The following is a 24262-nucleotide window of genomic DNA, read 5'->3' on the forward strand; positions in this document are numbered from 1 at the left end:
GTTCTCAAGAAAGTAGCTAACAGTGTCCTATACATATTAGAGGTTCTATATCCAGCCCCTGAAGGATGCTTCGCCTCAACAAATATTTCTTGAATTAATAATAAAAAGTTAATCTGAATAGGCTAGCATAAGACAACTTCTATAAAAACATTATTCATCATTATAAATTATGTATAAAACATAAAGATGAAAGAACCGGAAGTGAGAGGGATGCAGAGGCTTAGTAACATAGTAACAAAGTCACACAGTAACATAGTAACAAAGTGACACAGTAACAAACTAAAGACATATGATAAAGAGGAAGATGCTGGAGGTTCCCACTGAGTCAAATCCCCCTCAGGGCTGTGGGTACCACTCTGGGAGGAGTGCTAGTCTAGCATGCACAAGGCCCTGGATACAAACACAAGAACTACACAAAGGAAAAGTAGCTAAAGCAACGCAAGGGCTGGAGCGATGGCTCAGCCGCAAAGAGCGCCTGCCACTCTTGCAGAGGCCCTGAGTTCTAGTCCCAGCGCCCACATGGTAGCTCACAACCCCATCTAATCCCAGGTCCAGGGGAGCCAGTGTTCTCTTCTGAGGTCTGAGGGTGGCAGTCCTGCTAACATATGGGACATGGTTCAACACAGAAAATAAATCCGAAGGAAAAAAAATCAACACAAAAACAAAATTCAAACCCGCAAGGATGGCACACACCTGAAATCCTAGCTACTCCGTGGGGTGAGGGGGAAGAAGCTTGTGTTCTAGGAAAGCTTAAGCTACAAAGCAAAACCTCTTTAAAAACAACAACTACAACAACAACAAAGGAAGAATTTCAGGATCTCTAGAATTATTGTTTCATGGATTGTAATATTTTAGTCCCTATTATTTAAATCTGTGAAGAAAACGTCGACCTAAAATGTTCAAGTTCAACTAAGTCAAAAACTGTAGAAGTCACATAAAAATGAAGAACTAGAAATATCAAGTAGCCAAAAGGTCCTAGGAGGGGAATTCAAGGACTGGCTGGGCAGGAAAAGCACAGCATGTGCTAGCGGAAAGCTCGTGTGAGCGGCGGCCTGCCTCTGTGTGCCTGGGGAGAAAGCAGTGCAGACTTAAGACAGACCGGGGCAGGACTGTGAAGAGCCATTCATGCTGGACTAAAACACGGGATCAGGGTCATCTCCCCACCGCCCCAATTTTAAAACAGGAAATGAACAAAGGTTCAAGTGTTCATCCGCCTGAACTACGTGTGTGTATGGATCTCATTTTGATATAGAGATAACCATGTCCTTTCAATAAACAGTTTGCAACGAGCCCCAAGTTGCTGTGCAGATATTAAGTATGTTTAATATATAATAATATAAATATGTACTTAATATAGAAATATAAATGTATTTTATATTAATAAATTATATATTATAATGTAACCATTACAATTTAACATGCTATAATTTAATAATGTAAACAATCATATATTATACTATTATTAACATAACTTAAATAGAAACATATTAAACATATTTATATTAAAACACATTATTAATTTAATTCTAATTATTTGGTTTAATTTAGATACATTGATTATATTAACATATATTAAATATGTATATATTTCATTTTACTCCTTTGGCCTGCTAGACGTCTTCCTAGTGGTCAAGCCAGCCCGCCGAGTCACAGCTCAGAGAGCAGGCACACAGGGAACACACCTCCTGTCCTTCCGCTGCCGATCTGTACGGCGGGCTGAAGGCTTCTTTCATTTTGCAGTAGATGAGGCAAATGATAATAAATACTTGGCACTTGGAGTGATTTTTTGCTTGTCAACTCTTTTAGGAGCTTTATGGTATTGTCTGAAACACAAAAAGACAAGTAAGTGGCAGGGACCCCCTACCTTCTGATTCTTTCTTTTGAAACTTATCTGGGCAGGCTCTAAATTCACATCTACTAAGGAAGTCAGCAGCAAGCACTCTGGCCACCGCTCAATTTCACTTTCCCGTCCCCCCCCCCCTTTTTTTTAATTTCTTAAAGACAGGTTGCTGATACGCCAAGCCCACATGGGTTTCAAACCTGCCATGAAGCCACATTCCTCCATCCCAGGCATGTGCCACTGTCCTGTCTTTATGCATTAACATATCACCAGACTTTTATGTAGAAGATAAATTTCCCTAAAATAGTCATTGAGAAGATTTAGACGTTGTGAATCTAAAAGTGGTTTCAGTTTCATCTGGAGGAGCCGATGAGTCACTGAAAAGGCTACGGAGTAAAAAAATCTGTTAATTCGACCATAGTGCTGTATATCTTCATCAACTGAAATGTCACTTTCTAAACAAGGCAATCAGCATTATGGACTCATGGTCAACAGTGCCATTAAAGATAAGACATGAGGGATGGAGAGAGAGGCTCAGTGGTGACACTGCCGGCTGCTCTTTCAGAGGTTCTGGCTCACAGCCAACTACAGCTCCTGTCCCAGGAGATCCAATACTTCCCCTGCTCCCCCCCTTCCTTGGACACCCCTCACATGTGGTACACAGACATCATACTGACAAAAGAACCCATATGAAACCCACAAAATAAATATCCTACACACAATTAAACTCGAATCCCATGTGTAAAGAATCAGTAAGTTACAATACCCTACTCCACCCCAGTGGTCAGCAGCGGCTTGAAGGATGCTAGCTGTCAGGGTGTGACAGCTGCCCTAGATAGTCAGCAGAATCAAAGGCCCTAACACAGTCTGTCCTGTGACTCAGTCATTTCCTCTTGCCGATTTCAGCTTTCACTCATTCCACAAATACCTAATTGCTTTCTGTCTTGTTCCAGAAATGGTGTGTTTGAAAAAATTGCCTGCCATCAAAACATAATCTAATGAAGACCACAAGGGCTGCCAAAAAACATAACCAAATGCTATGCAAAAATAAATAAATAAATGTTTCTCACAGAGCTGTGATTTGGAAGGGTAAAAGTGACCCAGGAAAACATTCATTTGCTAATTATAGAAGGAAATGCTTCATTTTCTGTGATCTATGATTAGCACATTAGCTAGAAAAGTATTTTAGTCAGTGTGGGGAGTGCACGTGGTCAATCCTAAGCACTTGGGAGGCTGAATCAGGAGGCTCACAAGTCTGAGGCCAACCTGGCCTATGTAGTTACTACTTGACCAGCCTGTGCCATGGAGTAAAATCTTACGCCATTAAAATAAAATTTTAAATATAAATAGTACTTTGAGGAATAATGACACCAGACATTGTGGTGTGCACCTTTCATCCCAGCCCTCTAGAGCCTGAGGGAAGTGGATCTCTGTGAGTTCGAGGCCAGTCCGGTCCACTGTCTCAAAAACCAAACAAACAAAATGATAAAGTAAAAAATGCTCAACAGTATAATTTCAAGAAGCATTTGTTTTAAAAAGAGGAAAAGGAAATCAACAAAGAGAAGAGAAATCACAGGAGGATTTCCTTTTAGCTGTATCTTTCTGTAATTGTAAATGCTCCACAGTGACAAAAGCCAGTGCCCTCAGCAGGAAAGGGAGAAACACAAAACTTTAACAATAAGGGCAGGCGTTGATGCCAAGATGAAAGGCATCCCTGCAGGGCTCTGTTTAGAGAACATGAAACTGAGTCCAAAGCACGGAAGTAGAAAGGACACTGGTATAAAAATTCAGAACAATTGGATCAGCAGGCTAGCCAATTCTCAGGCCAGAATCCCCAAGAAGTGAGTGCTCAGTTTCTTCCTTATTATCATTCAGATGCAAGAACAAGGGTCAGAGCAGCTCAGACTCCCCAGGGGGCCTTCTAAGGTCAAGCACTGGTTCTAGCATAAGCATGCTGAAATAAAAGTTAGAATGTATTTATTTTACACCATTTATTCATGTGTGTGTATATGTTTGTAGGTTGGTCCTAGGACAAGGTGGGAACAGATTCACCCTGTAAACCATGTGGGACCTGGGAATTGAACCAGGGTTGTAAGGCTTGGCGGCAAGTTGCTTTCACCCACTGAGCCATCTCGCTGGCCCAAATGTTAAGATTTAATCCCATAGGAATGCTTTCAAAAGATACAGGTTCATCTTTGTTAATACTGATAACATGTATGCAGATGTAATGTAATAGCATGCCCTGTCAAAAATCGCATTCAGCAATTTATAAAAGTGCATGTATAATCCACCGGAATGGCAGATTTTGTAATCTTCCTTTCTGAAAAGGGAAATGCATGCTGGCTGGCACACCATTCACAAAATTCTCAGGTCCCGCTCCATACAAATCCTTGACTGTGTACACTGCCTTTTTAAGTACCTGAGAATGTACTCAGAGCAGCCTTACTTCCATTAGTCACGGCCCCAGCTCGGCGGAACTGTTGGACAATGGTGTTTAGCTCAGAGGAGCGCTGAGAAATCCTATGTTCGGCCACTCGAAGACGTTCTTTTAGAGCGAGGAATTCTCGTTGATAAGCAATTAATTTTTCTAGAGGAAAAGCAAAAAATTAAATAAATAAACCCTTAGTATTCTTTGTCTTTTAGTATACGCGTTTAAAATAAAATAATCCACTGTTCCAGCTTATGGTAGGAGGCTAGGCATGAATCCTGGAGGAGAATCCGTTACTGCTGTTTTCCCAAACCAATGTAATGTCTAACTCGTCAAGTAAGCATCTTTTGGTAACAGAAGGGAACTATTGCAGCCAAATATGCTCAAAATACAAAGGACAAGTGACAACAGAGAGGGAGGTCCAAACGGTGGTAAGAGCCAGTAGACCAGAGGCAGCTGCCAATGTCTTCAAGATATGACAAAGGAGGTTTACACCCACGGAATCTCAACCATATGACTGTCTAAATGAAACCTACATAATGATACTGCCAGTTGACGTATCAATGTTCACAGGGCTAATTTCACAAGGCCCTACACCCCTAGATAAAATAACCATAGGCAGTCAGTGGCTGGGGAGGGAGGGAGGATCAGTTTCCTCCAGGGGTGAACTCCACAACATATTATCCAACCCCAAACGATCACCCCTAAATACACGGAGTTACAAGTGTATGGAGGCCCTTGTGCTCACACATAAGCACCAGGCGAGTCAGGAATGTTAGAAACACGTGTCGTCTCTTCAAAGGGAGGGAGACACGTACAACCTGTTTCCCACCCAGAAGCTGGAACAGGCTTGCGTAGTAGCCTGGTAATCTTTCCTGTGTGGCTGGACCACATCGGATCCACCCAGAGACTATCATCTTGAGTTTGTTTGTATCTGTAGCATGACAGTCTCCCTCCCACCTCTTCCCTGTCCGTCTTTATCTTGAGTTTTCTATTAGCCTATAGAACCTATCTTTATAGAAGATGGCACGTGTGACAGCACATGTACTTTACAAAGAGTTCCAGGTAGTCATGTCCCAAGCTTTGTTTTACACATGACATTGAGTTCATTATCACCAATCACTATGCCTTAATTAGGGTTTTACAGCTGTGAACAGACACCATGACCAAGGCAGCTCTTAGAAGAACAACATTTAATAGGGGCTGGCTTACAGGTTCAGAGGTTCAGTCCATTATCATCAAGGCAGGAACATGGCAGCATCCAGGCAGGCATGGTGCAGGAGGAGCTGAGAGTTCTACCTGGCTTCCAGGCAACCAGGATGAGGGTCTTAAAGCCCACACTCACAGTGACACACTTCCTCCAACAAGGCCACACCACCAAATAGTACCACTCCATGGGGCAAACATATTCAAACTGCCACACACTAGGAAACCTTTTTCCAAATTATGAGGGATAAATATGCCTTTAAAAAAGTTACCTGAGGTCAGGCACTCAAAGTTTGTACCAACACGACCTTGCATCACGTTGAACTGGATCACCTTCTTGTCCCCCTCAGAAGGTTATCCACTGACTGTGGTGGTCACAGAGACCCCCCCCACAAACATTTACATATGAGTAACAGCAAACTCAGCAGGATGCATGGTCATACATATAAACATGTATAATGTATGTAACCGTGATATATACAAACATGTATAATGCATGTGACAGTTAAAGAAGAAGAGTCATGAATTTCAGAGGGAGTTGGGGATGACACAGGAGGAAATGGAAGACAGAGGTGGGGGGAGTGAAAAGGAAATAAATACAGCATCATGCATAAAATTTTCAATAAACCTTAATTCAATATGAAAATTATCTGTACACAAGTGCTTCCAAAGCCTAAATTAGTGTGCTTGTGAAAACAAACAGAAACCAAGCTAAGAGAACGGCAAGAATGGGTACATTTAGTCAGCACCTTGCAAGGAAATCAAAATGGGTTCTCGTTTTGTTAGACAACGGCGCCCCCACTAATTCTGCTCTCAGGAACCGTAAGAACATAAGCACTATACCCCCCTACGCAGTGAAGCCCTGTCTGAAGGAAGAGGAAGAGAAGGAAGAGGAAGACACTCTCGTAAAGCTGGGACTAAGACCACGGAAGGCACTGCTTACAGTTTCTTCTTCAGGTACACACAGCCAACTCTCAAGAAGTCTGATAGGGTAATTAGCCGACACAACCCCCCCCCCAACTCCCCCCAACACTTCCAACACCAAGAGGCAAAGCCAAGTGAGCCCCTGCACCCCTTCCCAAGCCTGCTGCAGGAGGACAGAAATCAGATAGTACTGTGGCCAGGAAAGGCTTGTAAGAAAGTTCAGGATGGCACTGTGTCTGTCCTGTTTACTGACGGGAGTGAAGATGATGTGGTTTATCTGAAGTTTGCATCCCTTGCCTAGGCACCACTCGGCATAAACTCCTAAGAAAACAAATGCCAAGATGCTGTTTATAAACACAAAACTGGAAAGAGCTACACATGGTGATAGGAGCTAAGGTCCCGGCTTCTCTGAAGACCAGAGCAGGAGTTTCACTGGAGGCCAGCAATTCAAGACCAGCCAGACACCAGATCAAGACCCCAGCTCAAAACAGAACCATGAACAATAATGTGTAGCAATTATCACAGGCAAGATTTATGAACAACTACTGGCGTCAGTTGGGGGGGGGGTTAGAGGAGAGATAGAAATCACCTCTTATCCCTGAACAGGAAGACCCAGGCTTGTAAAACAATTTTCCTTTAACCCAACCAACAGTGCAAGTCAACCCTTTTCAAAAATGACAACTGGGGAAGGAAGGCTTACGTGCATTCTAAAGTTTATCCGGAACAATAGCACTTTTTAAAGAGTCTGGAACACGTAATGGAGAGTGTGGTATCAGATTCTATCCTAATCGTAAGAGATGTGTGGGGCCCTGAGCCTGGAGACCACAGACAAGCAGGATCAGCCACAGAGCTGTCCAAACCAGCAAGCTTCACATAAGCAAGCACAGTAGCATCCCACCCTTTACGACAGAAGCAGTGCCTACACATTGATTCTTGAATACTGGTTGGCACTAAAAGGAACTAGAACTCACTGGAGAAAAAAAATTCAAGGTAAAAATATTAAATCACACACACACACACACACACACACACACACACACAGACAGACACACAAATGCGTGTGGTGTAGCTCAGTGGCTAAAAGCGCTTGCTGCCCAATCATTGGAATCGAGGGTTCAAGTCCCAGAACCCATGTAATGGTGGGAGGAAAGAATTAACTCCACAAAGTCATCCTCTGACTTCCACAGACAAACTGGCCTCCACACTGCCCACACATACACACAACACTTTTTTTTTTTTTTTTTTTTTTTTTTTTACTGAAAGACAAAACAGACAAGACACTGACAAAAAGATAAAAAGCTACATAAGAAATTCTCACTAGCTAGCTACATGGGGTAATTTGACAAAACTAAACTACTGACGGTAACAGATTATAACCCACTAAATAAAGTTAGAATCAAGGAGTTCATACGCTAACAGACTGTAACCTCTCTGGGGAGCGGGCAGAGGATCTTACAGGAGAATGCCAGTTGCTGACAGTCAGGGGATGACCAGCAGAGGGTAGTAACTGAGTCGGGAGAGCACGGATGCTCTAACTACCAGGTACAACTCTGCTTCGGAATGAGGTATTCACATCATCTCAAAGTTTCTCCCCACCAAGTACTCATTTTTACACAGGAAAAACGCTAATTTGAGAGTGAAGAAAATTTGGCAGCCATCCCGAAAGGGAGCGGCCACAGTTCACATCGGCATTAACGGGACTGGTACCAGCACCTCCCGAGATCCTCCGAGAACAAGGCTCATTACCTAGTGCCCCTGCCAAGACCATGTAATCTCAGGCTAATCTGAAGGAAACAGAAGACTTTACAAAACCGAGACAATGCATGAAGCACATAGCATGCACCTCAAACGATGCGGAAGGTCACCAAGACGAAGACCAAGGAAACACCCAAGACTAAGAGACATGGAGTCTAAATCCAGAACAGTAGCACAGTCCTGAATGGATACTGAATGAGATTAAAAAGACCAAACTAAGAAGGTATCAGGATCATTGTCAGAAAACCATAGAGGAGACTGATGGGGTAGGGTGCTCACGCTTTTAGAAAATCAGCACGGAAAAATCATACTTTAGTTTCTGACCTGAAAACTGCTCTCAGTCCAAAGTCTATGGTGAGAAGAAGCTTCAGGGAGGGCTCATCCTATTGGCTCACACACCCTTTGCTTCAGAATCTATCCTTCCATACCAAGCAGTTCCCCACATTATATTTGTACTTATATATAAGTACACAGAGACAGTGTACTTATATATAATAAATAAATAATTAAAAAATAATTCACATTGGTCGTTCCCTTTTTTTCCTTTAAAGATCTATTTTCTTTATGAGTGCACTGTCTCTGTCTTCAGACACACCAGAAGGTGGCATCAGACCCCGTAACAGATGGTTGTGAGCCACCATGTAGTTGCTGGGATTTGAACTCAGAACCTCTGGAAGAACAGTCAGTGCTCTTAACCACTGAACCATCTCTCCAGCCCCACATTGGTCATTCTTATACAACCAACTTATAACTGCATAGACAGGCCTCTGGAAGAAACTAGAGACAATTTCCCATGAAAGTTCTAAAGGATGTTGAGAGAGGGAAGGGGGAAGAGAAAGAAGGGGAGGGGAGGAGAGAGGAGGAGGAAAAGGAAGAAGAGGAATAAAGAGACCCCATGTTGTAAAGACATTTTGGGGTACACCATAAGCAGGATTTCAAATGACACAGATAGAAAGAGTAAATATGTCTATTTATCAGGCTCTCCGATGCTGCTCTGTCTAAAGACTCCTGACAGCATAACTTGGAGAAACACGCAAACCTGACCCGTGTACGTTGATCAGACTCCAGATTGCTTCTGCCTCTGTCTAAGGACCAGTGATGCCTTTCTCTTCAAGGTTGAAGTACAAAGATAAACGTCTATGTCCTGCATCTGGGCCACTCTGAGCAACAGCACACTTGGCACCAGAGACCAACCTAGATAAGGGTCGTTATGCAAACAGCAAGCCCACACTCTGGAGGAGAGTAAACTTACAGAAACCAGATTGGTCAGATTTAAGCAATAACAGCGCTAACAACATCGGACCGCCTTGCAGGACCAGATCTACAGCAACAAGACCACATCTCAACCAGAACTGCTTTTACCGTGTATTCTCCAGCCTCCAGTCCTCCCCTCCTCTGTTTAAACCCACGTCCTCTGTCAGGGCCCTGACGATGACCTTGGGGTCACTAGAGCCTTTATCTGTTTCTCTTCCCAGTGTGCCCACCCACTGATGATGTTTTTGACTGAAATGACTGACTGACCAGCCAGGCAGGCTAGGCGGTTAGGGTTCCGGGAGTCCTGACTTTTGCCCTAAAAGTCCAGTTACAAACAAGCTGTACCTAGAGCATACAGGCGATGCTCATAAAAATACCACCTGTCTTCACTTCCTCAACCCAACCTCCACGTAAGACAGCTGGAAGGGTGGTTGAATCCAGAATTGCAGACTTCTCTCTCTAGAAATGCTGGGTCTCTAGGTGAGAGGAAAGGCCTGAGATATGCTGAGATTTGCCAAGGTGATGTAGAAGCTGGAGGGCTACAGACCACCCACTCAGAAGAGGCCAACATCGTCTAGAACTTAGACCCAAGAAGTCCAGAGTTTATGGAGTTAGCTCTCCCCCCAAGCTCCTTCTTCACCCCCTTCCTGTTACCCACATACTAGGAGGCACACAGGCAGAAACTGATGAAAACTAAAACGTGTAGGGCCACGGAGCACAAGATAGCAGGGTCAAGTTCACTGAGACTATCCGGTACACAGCTATTTCAAAGGTGTCCGCTAAGGGTTCTGCTGAATTACGCTGGAAGGCCCTTGAAGGATTCATCACATACACAGAAACTCTGAAAAGACTCATCCATAGGTTCCTGCAATCAGACACATTTTAAACTTAAAGCATGGAATGAGATGAACTCATTTCCCATTTCTCTATACCCCAGAACGAGATCCCTATCAGCACGTGTCATGACCAGAAAGGCTCCAGAGCACTGCTGTTCTTCTCTCCGGCACCATAGGGTGATTCAAAACTGCATTCAGGTACAGGTTTGGTAAATGGCCAAAAAGGAAAACTAAAGTTACTGTATGAAATACATACATAAAATACAGTCTTAATCTAAGCAAATTTGCTCGTCTTCCTTGGGAAAGAAGCAATATCTTTTTGAAATTTCATTTAAAGACCTAAATTCCATTATCACAGTGCAATTGGAGGGGACAGTTACATAATTTAGGAGGTTACTCATTTTAGTAGACTTAGCTTCTTTACAAAGAGAAAGAGAGAGACAGAGACAGACAGAAAGTAAAAATGTGGGGCTAGAGAGATTGCTCAGTGGTTGAGAACATAATGGTCTTCCCAGCAACCACATAACAGCCTACAATTATCTATAACTCCCATTTATTTGCTGAAAATACCTGTTTCTAGTTATGGTGTGGCTCACTCTTAGCACATGCCTTTAATCCCCCTGGCTGGAATACAGACACACCCTTCGTACACACCTTTAATCCCAAACTATGAAGGTAAAGTTAGTTTATAGAAGAAAGCAGCCATGTTTGAAAGTGATGTCTAATTGAATGGCAAGGTGACAAATCATAGAAAGACTGACAAATCTGATATGCCCAACTCTCATGAGAAGAGAAAAATCAGGTGGTTTTAGCATGAGAGTTTTACAGAGATATGTCTACAAGGAAACAAGCTAGACATGGGTGAAATTAGAAAGAAGGAGCCAAAAGATTAGAAAAGATCACCAGAATTAGTTTGAGGCCAAGCAGAGCAAAAAGTCAGAGGCCGAGAGAGAAGCCACACTGAATCAGTCACTTTGGAGAGGAGTTTGAGCCAGAACAGTAGGGTTGAACCAGCCAGCCACAGCTCAGAAGGAACTAGAAAGGGTGAGCTCATTCAGCAGCAAGTCACAGAGGCTGAAAACATTCGAGGCCTAGATTAGATAGATTGTAGGGAGACTAGAAAATGCCAGGATTGGGCCTAGGTCAGCAGATGGAGGCAGTAAGCCTCTCAGACAACAATTTCAACAGGAGAATAAAAGTTACTTTTACAGAGGGTTGGGTTCAAGGGGAGGGCAAATGATTGGGGTTGGGGTTTGTACTATGAAACACACTCACACACTCACAACAAATAAAAAGCAAAATATTTTTAAAGGATAAAATTCAGTCTGAGAATTACCATTTGAGTTCACCAGACTCTTTAAAAATCTAAGATAATGTGATGGGCTCAAAGATGACTTGGTGACCTCCACCATCCCGAGGTCCCCAGCACAAGCCCCTGACCTTGAGCCCGAGAAGGAAAAGGTTTTGTTCTCACGATCAGAATGCATGATAAAGCGGATGGATGGGTCTCCCCTCTGAGATAACAGATTATATAAGACTGTCTTGCTAGCAAATGTCCTCTCTATAAAAAACCCCTCCATCTCCCCTTAAGCTGGCTTTGAAGAAACAAGAAGCTGAACGTCAAGGCCCATGTAACTAAGAGCTCAGAGCTACCTCCAGCCAAGAGCTAACAGGAGACTTGGCTTCATTCCTACAACTGTGAAGAATTAATTCAGCCAACAACCTCAAAGATTCTGGACACAAACTGGTCCCCAGGCAAGTCTCAAGATAGTGGTACAGTAGATGGCACCTTCAGTTCATGTTTCCAGGCACCCCCACCCCCCCACACACCCCAGAGACAATCCTGATCCGCAGACCCCGGGATCATACAGTGCAAGCCTTCGTTAGCCACAGGCGCTGTGGCAATTTGTTAAGTATATAAATTTACATCGCATCAACAGAAAAGTATCAAAAGACAACTACTTAAGTTCATTATGAAGTTGTCCATAAAGACACAGTCTTAGAATGTGAATTTCCAGTTGAAGAATTTTCATGAGATCAAGAAGTCTGTAAAAGACACAGTTTCTATACTTGCAATGTACCACCGTTAAAGACTGGGTGTGATAAACAATAATTCTCTGACAAGCGGAAAGCAGAGTGCAGTCCTTAGAACCCAGGGAACAACAGGCCATGTCTCTGAGCACAGAAAAGCAACAGCAACAACAAAAAAGTCCACAGGGCTCAGCAGTTATGAGCACTTGCTGCTCTTACAGAGGACCAGAGTTCAGTTCCCAGCACCCATGCAGGGTGGCTCCCAATCACCTAGAACTCCATTCCAAGGGATCTGATACCCTCTTCTGTACAACACACCCATGAAGGGAGGGAGGGAAGAAGGGAGGAGGAGTGGACAGGGGAGGACGGAGGGAGATGTTGGGCTCACTACAGCCAAGGCTATGAATGAGGCAACCAAGCCACACAGGAAGCCTACAGATGAGTACTATTCTACTCTAGCTACATACATCTCAGAAAACAAAAACCAACAACAACTCTGACCTCAGGCTCACCCCACCAACCACAGCCAAGTCTACAGCTCTACTCTTTCAAATTGTCACAAGGTCTTGGGTCACATGAACACACAGAGCATATTCCATACAGCTCAGTGTTGAGGGCTTTTACCCCACACCAGCAGTAGGATCTTCCCAATGAAGGGGTCAGTGGAGACCACGCGGAAGGATAACGGGAGTATCCACAGAGGCCTTCTGGAGAAGTGCCTACTCACCCACACAGGAGTGTCTTCCTGCTGGAATCAAAGGCTCCTAGATTTCCCACCCACCCATCCCTACCTGGTAATAAGCAGCCTGGGTGCAGCTCTCAGAAATTCCTTGGGTCTCATATCTGTAGCCGGAACCACATAACAGTGCTTAGTGTTAGGTAAAACACCCAGGACAAATGCTAAGGTGCTTATAACATATCAGAGCAGACTCTGGCCTCCAGGTTCTCCCAGCATCCCTCACAGTTCCTATCCTCCTGTCCTTGTGGCCTGCATACCCCGCCCCCTCCTCTAATCTTCTCCAACCCAGGGACAGGACTGGGCTGCCCTTTCCCCAGTAGCTCTTCCCTATATAATCCAGCCATTTTGGCTACTCTGGTCCTTTCAGTCTCTTGGTCTCTCAATCTTCTCCTCCTTCCTCCCCTCCCCCATCCCTTCACATGGCCTAGCTCAGTCTGCTGGTCATATCCACTCTGGATTCTTCCAGATGCCTCTGGCTGTCTCCTCCCTTGCATCTACAAGGAACCTTCTCCCCAGCACACTCAGGAGCAGCCATACCCTCCTTTTTATCTCTTTCTGTTTTCCAATCCACCTAGCATTCCTCCTCCAATGCCTCCCTCACTCTGGCCCTTCAGTCTAGTCTTCAAAAATTCCAGAATCCCCTGGCTGACCCTGATGCTCTGCCATCTTTCTCCTCTACAAAGATGGGGCTGCAAACCCTTAAGAGGCTCAGGCTGACATCTCTGAAGTGACCTCAAGTGTTATCTGAGTTCATTCCTTGGTGTAGCATGATCAAACTACTCAGAATTCTCCATACACATCAACAGCTACAATGGAGGACCATCCTTGCAGCCAGACTGTCTCCATCTCTGGTTTTGTTGGGCCGGATTCCCCCCCACCCAGCCCCCAAGATCATGCCAGGCTGGGCCTGTTGACTGTTGAGCATCCCTCATGGATGGAGGGAACCGGAAGTCATGAGACCTAAGGTTCCAGCCACCCTTCCAGTAGTAAGTAATTCTGCCCTAGTTCCACAGGATCTGGGAGGAAGAAGGGGGAATACAGGTGAGGAAGCAAGAGGTGAAGGTGTTATATCTACACAATGGAGAGACCGGAATCCCTGCCGGGCAGACCTTCCAGTGTGGCTGCTTTAATGTCACTTCCGCTCTTGTCCACAACCCCTGACCCACTGTTCTGTAAGGAAGCCTAATACACTTACTGGTTTCCTCTGAGAACTATACCTCCTCCATTTGTTAGGACCTTAGAAGTAGGGGTGTGCAGGTTGTCCGTGTGTCCCCCAGGGAAGGAACTTTAGCAACAGCATTGCACCCTTGGTTCAGCCAACTAACTGCCCTCCAGCCTCAGCCTTCTTCCTTGGTCTCCTGAAACCTCTCCTGGAAGCAACAGGTAGTCCTGGGAACGCCTGCTGACAAAAGCTCGAAGTTAAGCAGGGAAAAAAGCTAGGTCTAATTTTGCTATAGTGTCTTAGATACAAAGTAGCTAGACAGAGAACAAAGATCTGGAGAGCTCACAGCCCCGCAGCAGGGGGTTGTCTCAGCAAAGCCAGAGTCTAGAGGAAACAGGTGCAGGCTGCAAGAACTGAACTGCAGTGCAGTAGAATCGTACAGAGCACACTAGCCCCTCCAGCAGGGGGTCTGACAAACAAAGGGTGGCAAGTCAGCGAGAGACTTAATGCCCAAGGCAGTTGGGGGGGTTGGAGGCTAATAATAATGCTAATGATGATGATGATGATGAGATGAAGCTTATTCTTAGTTAAATCACACAGCTCACAGAATTAACTCAGGTACAAACAGCTATTTAAAGTTTCGCTGGTTCCCAGATGCCAGCCAAGGGCTAGCTATGCAGGTGGCCTTTCCGATGATAACATGTCCCAGGTCAACTATGCCAGGTCTTTTCTATATATTAGGAATCCTGAGTTGGTATTTCTTCACTTAGCCCCAAAACTTAAGCATGCATGAGGCCCTAGGTTCAACCCCCAGGGCTAACCAAAGAAACTGATCAATAATTTATGGAGAACCCATCAAACATTACATAGCTAAACTAACTATGATAATTAATAGAGTACTGTGTACCAAGTAAAACTCATGACATAGGAAGCATTTATCCTACCATAAACAATAAAAGTAAGCTATGGAAATGTGCCCAGTAGGATGGCCATTTTATTTTAAAGATGATAAATAAAATCTTTATTTAGGCTGGCAAGATGGCTCACTAGGTAAAGGTGCTTGCTACCAACTTTGAGAACCTGAGTTCAATTCCTAAGACCTACATGATGGAAGAAAAGAACTAACTCCTCCAAGTTGTCCTAACACCACACACACACACACACACACACACACACACACACACACACACACACACACACTCACATACACACATACACACTCATACAAGTAAATCCTTTTTTAAAATTTTAATTTAATACAAGGGTCTTTGTATGTATAGTTCTCAAACATTTTTGCCGTGTGGTATGCATGTCTGTGAAAGCTTGAGATCAGGCTGGGTGACTTCCTGTATTGCTCTTCATCATATATATATATATATATAAACAGTATCTCATTGAATGCAGAGCTCAACACTGTGGCTACACTTAGCTGCTCACACCCCTATGAGCCTCCTGTCTCCCCCACCACCAGAATTACCAAAAGAAAATAAGCAGCTTTTTGCATAGATACTGGGGGGAAACAGTCCTCATGGTTATGTAGCTAAGTTCTCATGGTTATACATAGCCCAAGTCCTCATAGTTATGTAGCTAAGGCTAACCCATCACCAAGGGAACCATAGCCCAAATCCTCATGGTTATGTAGCTAAGGCTACCCCATCACCAAGGGAATCATAGCCCAAGTCCTCATGGTTATGTAACTAAGGCTATCCCATTACCAAGGGGAGTCATAGCCCAAGTCCTCATGGCTATGTAACTAAGGCTATCCCATTACCAAGGGGAGTCATAGCCCAAGTCCTTATGGTTATGTAACTAAGGCTATCCCATTACCAAGGGGAGTCAAAGCCCAAGTCCTTATGGTTATGTAGTAAGGCTACCCCATTACCCCAGCCTATACTGCTCAGACTTTTCTTAAAATAATTAGGGAACCTTAAAGACCTTATATGTGAATTATAGCAATGTTTATATTAGCAATTAATGTTAGAATCTATCATAAAACATGCTATGAAGTAAGGACCCTTTCAAAAAAAAGTCAGCAAAGCTGGTTATGATGATCCACGTGTAGCCCCATACCTGGAAGGCTAACACGGAAGGACTGTGAGTCTGAGTGTAGTCTGAGCTCACAGTGAGGTCCTTTCCCCATAACACAGAACAAATCAAAGAAACTGTGGCATGCTCTGTCCATTCTCAGATCTGGCTGGACAGAAGACGGCTTGATTCTCATACCCACGTCTGATCTATTAGGACAGCCGAACAGGCCTCCTTTGCTTATCCTTAGGAAGTGATCTTACGCTCATGAGCCTCCCAAACAGGCTAGAGGTCCTGGTTCCTTCTAGATGACATTTCTGAGAGCCACTAGTCCAGAAAAATGACAGCCAAATGCTGCAAATGCCACCGTTGCTGTAGATTCCTCTCGCCGGCGTTTAAAACCCCCAGACATTTGCATCCCACTAAGGGGAAGTGGCCAGTTCTTCTCCTGGTTTTTGTGTGTGTACCCACTAAGGCTGACAGAGACAAGGTGCTTTTACCTAGACATCCAGTGGGTTTACAGCTGGACAACTGCTCCTATCTCCAAGATCTACTTGGCAGTCTTTCTTAAGTAGCACCACAAAGCCATTTAGCTAATGTTCTGTAATAACCCAATGTTCTCCATTTAGTCTCCTCTAATCTGTCGCCCATGAATAATTTCCTGTCAGAGTTAGGAAGACACGCAGCAGAGATTCCAGACAACCTGGAGCACAGCACAAGCCCGAACAGCTTTTCCAACCTGGGAAAATTCGATTAGGAGGCTGTTTTAGGAAATGGCTGCCAGCCAACTAAACTGAAGAGAAAATAATACCATTCCCAGTCCACGGGGCCCAACTGTCAACAGTAACACATAAACAAGGCAGGCCGCTGGCCAACTTGGCAGAGCCGGAGTCCACACTGTGGCCCCTCTTGGGACTTGTTTTAAAATCAGGTTCTTACTGATAATGCCTAATGTCCCTTCTTACATGCACAGGCAGCATGGGGATGGCAGTGACCTCAGTGCCTGGGGAATCCGTCCTGGGGTGATGCCCCCCACAAAAGCTGCCCTTCACGGCACCCGATGAGTCAGCCGGTGCCTGGCTTCTGGCATAAGGGCAAGTGGAGGCTCACATGAAAACAACTACAAGGCTGGTTAAGAGTCAAAAACAGCCGTTCTAGTTACTCTGGAAATAAACCAGGCAGGGCAGGTGTTTATTCAGTTTTTTAAAAAATGCCTGGATTTGGGTTCTAAAGAATGGCACAAAGCCTCCCTGACTTTCCTGTGGGAGCTGCCCTCATCCCTCCGCAGCACTGTCCTGTCAGAAGGTCAGCGAGGGGTGGGCAGGCAGGCCTTGAAGCTAACTTCCCTGATCCCTCAAAGGGCTCACCTGTTAGCCAGTATTGCCAGTGCACTTGGCATTTGACAGGCAGGACAAGGACTAGTCCCAGGCTCTTGCTCCATTTGGAGTGGGCAGACCAGCCAGACACTCAACAGGAGTCCCCCAAAGACACCCCTGCGAGGCTTAAAATGCTCTTTACAAATGCCAGGTTGACCAGAAGCTAAGAGCATGCACAGCAGTCACCAGACACAGTCCCAGCCACACATACACAACTGGCCAATAGAACCTGCGCAGACACAGAAGACTCACAGTGGCAGCCAGAGAGAATCCACGCCGGGACAGCCGGGAAAACGGCCCAGAATGCAGCTGTACACTTGGCCCCACAACTGAGAAGTCTAACAGTATTGGATGATTGCCTTCACCCAGGATCGAGCTGAACCCCACACCGTATGGACACCAGGGTGAGTATAACCCCTCGAGCAAGGCATAAGCTTAACAAGAAAGGCAAACTACAACCCAACGACAAAGACACTCAGATACAGTGGGCAACACAGACATTGAGATTCAGTCAAATCGGGGTATTAAACAACTGAGCTAACAAACCAAAGATCGCTAGGACCTTCAGGGGTATTAAGTACTAATCTTCCTTGCACTAAGGTATAGAGTATTCTATACACTCTATACAATGTATACAGCATTCATTAGACTAGAGGGGAAAAAAAGTATGACCTGGGCCTGCAAGAAAGCTCAGCTGGTAAAGCATTTGCAGCCAAGCCTGACTATCTGAGTTAGACTCCTGAGACTCACATAGTGAAGAGAAAGGTGTTCTCTGACTTCCATGTGCACACACCCCAAATGAAGACATGAAAAACAGAAATTTAAGTGTGACCTAAACTGGGTGTCGAGGCGTAAGAAGCAATCAATAGCAATGGTCTTGGGGGGCCAGGGTGACAAGCTTCTGAGTTTAACAGACTTCAAGACAGCTACTCTAAATAAAGTTTAAAAACTAAATAAAACCAAGCCAGGTGGTAGTGGTGCACAGCTTTAATCCCAGCTCTCGGGAGGCAGAGGCAGGTGGATCTCAGAGTTTGAGGCCAGACCGGTCTCCAGAGTGAGTTCCAGGACAGCCAGGGTGACAGAGAAACCCTGCCTTGGAAACAAACCAACCAACCTAAATCAAACTACTTGCAAAAAATGGAAGCAAGTGGGTGATGTGGACTCAAAGGAGAGGGACAAGAAAGAAAGGCGGAACAAAATGGAGGCCAGAGCTGCTACCAGAGAGGGTCAACCACAGACTTCAGACAGACAGACAGATGGATGGATGGAGAGAAAAGCCAAGGACGCAGATCAGGGAACAGAAATGAACCAACTCGAGGAGCAGGCAGAAAAACAGATCAAAGAAACTGAACAGTTTCCCAATATGAACTAGGACCAACTGTGCCCAGAAAAGAAGTGATGGAAAGAAGGTGGGGGGATGGGCAGGGAAAATGGGACAGAAGGAAAAAAATAAACACATGTGTTTCTGCAAAGCAATAGAATTCTACAAGCTAGCAACACGGGTATTTCCTCAACTTAATAAAAAGAAAACACCTACAAAAAAAGCCCTACAGTTGAGCCTACATATACGCTAAGATCAGAACCATTTATTGCCGCATTAGGGAGGCCTCATGAGGGCAACAAAACAAGATCAAGAAAGAAAGGCTATACAGACTGCAAAAGAAGACACACACACACACACACACACACACACACACAAGTCTTTGCAGGTGCCATGCTTCTGCAGAAAACCCCAAAGAATAAAACAGCCACAAGATCTCCTGGGACTAATACACAATTTGAACAAAGCTGCTGAGTAGAGGTAAAGATAAAAGGACTACACAGACTTCTGGGGTCAGGAGGGGGTATGGCTGGGACAATTTCTTCCTTGTATTACAGCAATGAACAGCCGATTTTTAAAAGCTGGTATTGTTTACATTAGCGTATGAACACATACATACACACACACTCACAAAAACTCTAGATACAAACCTAACAAAGTATGTCTGAAAAAAAACTTCAAAATTACTCTGAAACAAAGATGCAAATATTTCCTTTTTAGAAGGGGGAAAAATACCCACAGGAGGAAATACGAAGACAAGGTTTGGAGCAGAGACTGAAGAAACAGCCATCCAGAGACTGCCCCACCTGGGGATCTAGCCCATACACAGCCATCAAACCCAGACACTATTGCTGATGCCAAGTGCAAGCTGTCTCTAGAGAGGGTTTGCCAGAGCCTCACAAATACAGAGGCGGATGCTCACAGACAGCCGTTGAACTGAGAACGGGGTCCTTAATGAAGGAGTTGGAGAAAGGATTGAAGGAGCTGAAGGGGTTTGCAACCCTATAAGAACATTACCAACCAACCAGAGCTCAGAGTTCCCAGGGACTAAACCACCATCCAAAGAGTGCATATGGACAGACCCATGGCTCCAGCTGCACATGTAGCAGAGGATGGCCTTGGCTGGAATCAATGAGAGGAGAGGCCCTTCGTCCTGCCAAGGCTAAGTGTAGGGGAATGCCAGGGCAAGGAGGCAGGAGGGTGAGAGAATGGGATAAGGGGCTTATAGAGGGGAAATTGGGAGAGGAAATAACGTTTGAAATGTAAATTAAATATATTCAATAAAAAGATTTTAAAGAAAGATGAAGATATTCAGGTACTTCATAGGATTAGTTCTTCCCAACTTAATCTATACAGAAATACCAATAAAACCAAGTGCACTTCATAGTTATCCTCCCCTCCTCTCCCTACCCCTCTCTTTCTCATACATACACGCACACACACACACACACACACACACACACACACACACACAATCTAGGCTCATGGTTAGTTGGGAATCACATATCAATTAAACCACATGACAATGACCCAGCATTTCTTTCTTCCTTTCTTTCTTTTTTAATACACTACCAACAAACTAGGAACTTCCTACATCCATGAGAGGCAGTTCCTCAAATAATAAAAGATACCTATAACTTTTAAAAAGACTGATCTGAAATTAATTCCCCACAGACGTCTTAGGAACACAGCAGGTATGTCCATTCTGGTCACCTGTACCCATTAATGCTCAGTGTCTAGTGCAGTAAAGACAACAAAGAAAGAACGTAAGTAAGAGATAAGAAGCTTTAGAAGTTTCTAGAGCTAGCGCAGGTGGCAGAGCACATTGTTGAGCATGAGCAAGGTTCTTAGTTCCATCCTCAGCCCTACAGAAACAAAAGATGCTGAAGGGCAAATGGTCATACACAAGGAATGTAGGACTCCCCTCAATAATCACCAGAAGACAGTGCACACACTCTTCCAAACAGTCAGAGGACATCTAAGCACGCTAGTGTGTGCGCATGCCTGTGACCCTACCACCCTCAGGAGACCGATACGCAGGATCCCGAGTCACAGCAAGTTTGGGCTACATGGCAGATTTTATGTCCGAATACCGGAGACACCGTTCTCAGTGGTTAAGAGCACTCGCTGTTCTTCTAGAGGATGCGAGTCCAGAGCACCCGGGGCAGGCAGCTCGCAGCCATTTCCATCTCTGGCTCCAGAGGATCCGATGCCTCTGGCCTCTGCCAGCACCTGGATGAACTCGCGTGCCTATACGCACACTACCCACAACTTAACAATCATACACATAGAGAGGGCTTAACTTAAAAGGCACGCAACAAGGGGCTGGGGAGATGGCTCAGTGGATGAAGCACATGCCATACAAGTGTGAGGATCTGAGCTCAGACACGAAAATAAAGCCGGCACACCTGGGGTGAAGCGTGACACTGTAACAGGCAAATCCCCAGAAGCTCACAGGCTTGCCTGGCTTATGAAACAGTAAACAACAGATCCTGCCTGAAATAAGTCTGAAAGTGAGGACTCGCATCCTTAAGGGTGCCTGTTGACCTCCACATGCATACAGGAGTACACGTGCACCCGCACTAACACACTCGAGCGTGCTCGAGAGCTCGCGCACGCGCGCGCGCACACACACACACACACACACACACACACACACACACGGGTGTGGCAACAAACAAAAAAGTAACCGTTCAACAAACACCCAAGGACAGTAAGCTTTCCCTGAAAACAATAATAAAGTAATGAGTGTCAAGCCAGGGCCACTGAGTACTGGGAGAAAGAGAGCAGAGGGGTCCCAACATGCCAGCCCTGGGGGGTGGCAATAGAAAGGTGACAGAATTATACAGGGCCCACAGATCTGAGTGTCATACAAGCAGGGACAGTGGGGCACTGTGGGAACGAACACTGATACCTTTAAGGCAGAAGAACCAGGCAAGGCTGTACCAGTCAGGGCCAGGGGATGAATGTTGTAAACGTGGCTACATCAGGAAGGTGGCCATCAGCATGCTGTGATATTAGGTTTTCACAGATCCTGAGAACTTAGGAGCTAAGATTGGGAGCCTCTGGGCTGTGAGCACAACTCATCTGCCTTCACCTCACACCTGCCACCTTCAGTGGCACCCTTCGCAACAGTGCCTTCCTCTGAGCACCCCCTCTCTGCCCCCAGTTTCCCAGCTTTCCTTTGTGCTAATACCCTCTCACTGCAGGGTAAGCTCAGTCCTGTCTGCCATTCTGCCAAATGCGACCCCTCCTCGACTGCTTCATCATTCCAAGACTAGCCTGCGGGGGGAGGGGGGGAGGGCGGGGGGGGGGTTCTGAACCTCCCTGCCAAATACCCCTTCCTCCCAGCTCATCACACCACACCCTCTATGACACCACACCAGCTCACTTCACACCAGTGCCCATTTCTATCTGATAGAACTCAGGTCATTTAGCTGCTCCACCGCTGGCTGTGGAGGCCCTGCCCCTTGCCGGCTCCACATGTTGCTCTATGGCAGTGAGGCCTGTTTTACTTTGCACTCCACCACCAGGACCTAGTGCCCCAGCACCTAGCATGCTCTGAATAAATGCCAGATGAGCGAGCCAATTAACCAAGCAGAAGAGAGCAAGGCAATGTCAAGAGCAAGCGCTGTGCCAAGAAACCACTAATGTCCTCTAAGTCAATTTCTCCCAAGACCTGAGCCTTTATCACGGTAGTTTCAATTAGAGTCATTGATCAATCACTGCACTAGTTTAGCAGAGTACCTCTGGAGATCCCAGCAGCAGCAGCACAATTTTCACACATTGAAAGAGACATTCCTTAAGGTAGGTGACCTTAAGAGGGTCTCTGGCATTCCCACGGATACTTGACTTTTAATTCCCACATACAGATAAGGAAACTCGGGTTACCTTGACCCCTGGGTCCCATCAGGGAAAAAGGAGTAAAGGTCATTTCTGTCAGGAAGACTGTATGATGTTCATGATGTAGCCTGCCCTCACTGAACACAGCTGTACCAGCTTCTGTGCGCCGACAATGGGAATGACTTTCCTGAGGATGTGCTTTCTGGGAGCAGGGAAGCCCTCCCACTCTCTCGGTTGTTTCTGTTCAAATAAGTTTGCATTTTCACAAGTTGGCAGGACTTCTGAACTTTCTGACACAGTGCAGTGAGGTTTCTCTTCAGTGATGCTGACCTCTGATCTGCTTTCTCAGAACCAGCCTGAATACTAGCTTGTCTTGGCACTTTCTTGTCTAAACAAATTAATCCACTATCTTCAAACTCAACCACTCAGAGCATGTGTGAATGCAGCCAAATTCTAGAGCCAAAATAACACACAAACAGGTCCATCCCACTTCCTGAAAAGAGTCCTTGCTCTCCTCTGAAGTCTCATGAACCACACCCCAACTGACTTCACCTCTCCCAGAATTCTTATCTTCAAGATCCCACAATAATGGACCCAAAACCCCACCATAAATTCTGCTAACAGCATACAAAGGCTTTCTTGGCTCCACTTTTTAAATTCTTTCAACACTATATCCTCAAACCATTTCCAAAAGCCTGAGGATCAGGGCAACAGCTCCATGTCTCAGACCAAGTTTGAACTCTTCTCCTGTTGCTATAATATGGAACAAAAAAAAAAAAAAAAAAAAAACAGCATTCTAACAAAAGCAGCTGAAGGTAAAAAGAGTTTATTCTGGCTCACAGTCCAAGGGGATGTCAAAACAGCAAAAGCTTGAAGCAGATCAGCACATCCACAATTAGGAAGCAAAGAACAATACATGCAAGCTGCTGCTCAGCTCCCTTTCTCCACGTATATACTCCATCCAGCATCCAGCCAAGGAATGGTGCCACCCACAGTGGACGGTTTTTCCTACCACAGTTGACACAATCAAAATAATCCACCCCCCCCCCCACACACACACACAGGAATACCTAGAGGTCTATCTCCAGTGGGATTCTGGTGTCTATTAAGTTAACAATTAACACTAATCATCATGGAATAGCTCCAGCTTACAACAACTGACACCCCAGGGCAATGGCTAATAACAGTCCCTTTGCTCTCAAGTACCCTGGATTATAAATTATAAATGATGACTCATTGTAAAATAACAGTCATGAAAAGTTATCTATAATGACTCACTGTTAAGAAAATAATTAACTACTAAAAGTTACCTATAGTCAAATCATTATGTGAGTGGAATGAACTTAATGAAAAACCACCAACAAACAATACTATATATTATAGTATACTATATATACTAATAAACAATAACCAATAACTAAAACTACTAAACTAATAACCACTAACAAATAATATATATAATATATATATAGTAAACTATATACAATAGTATACTATATGCTATGTTATATACTACTATATA

At 44.8% G+C, this 24262-nt stretch overlaps 1 protein-coding gene across 1 annotated transcript in view; it reads right to left on the minus strand.

Moving 5' to 3' along the window:
- Positions 1-24262, minus strand: part of MGAT4A (alpha-1,3-mannosyl-glycoprotein 4-beta-N-acetylglucosaminyltransferase A) — an 87655-nt gene that overhangs the window by 44363 nt on the left and 19030 nt on the right. The window contains exons 3-4 of the mRNA XM_080917003.1: positions 4260-4427; positions 1683-1823 (exon numbers count right to left, since the gene is read on the minus strand). Of these exons, the coding sequence (XP_080773129.1) occupies positions 1683-1823; positions 4260-4427 (309 nt within the window). The remainder of the gene's footprint in view (positions 1-1682; positions 1824-4259; positions 4428-24262) is intronic.

Source organism: Micromys minutus (genome assembly GCF_963924665.1).
Source record: "Micromys minutus genome assembly, chromosome: 5".
Lineage (NCBI taxonomy): Eukaryota > Metazoa > Chordata > Mammalia > Rodentia > Muridae > Micromys > Micromys minutus.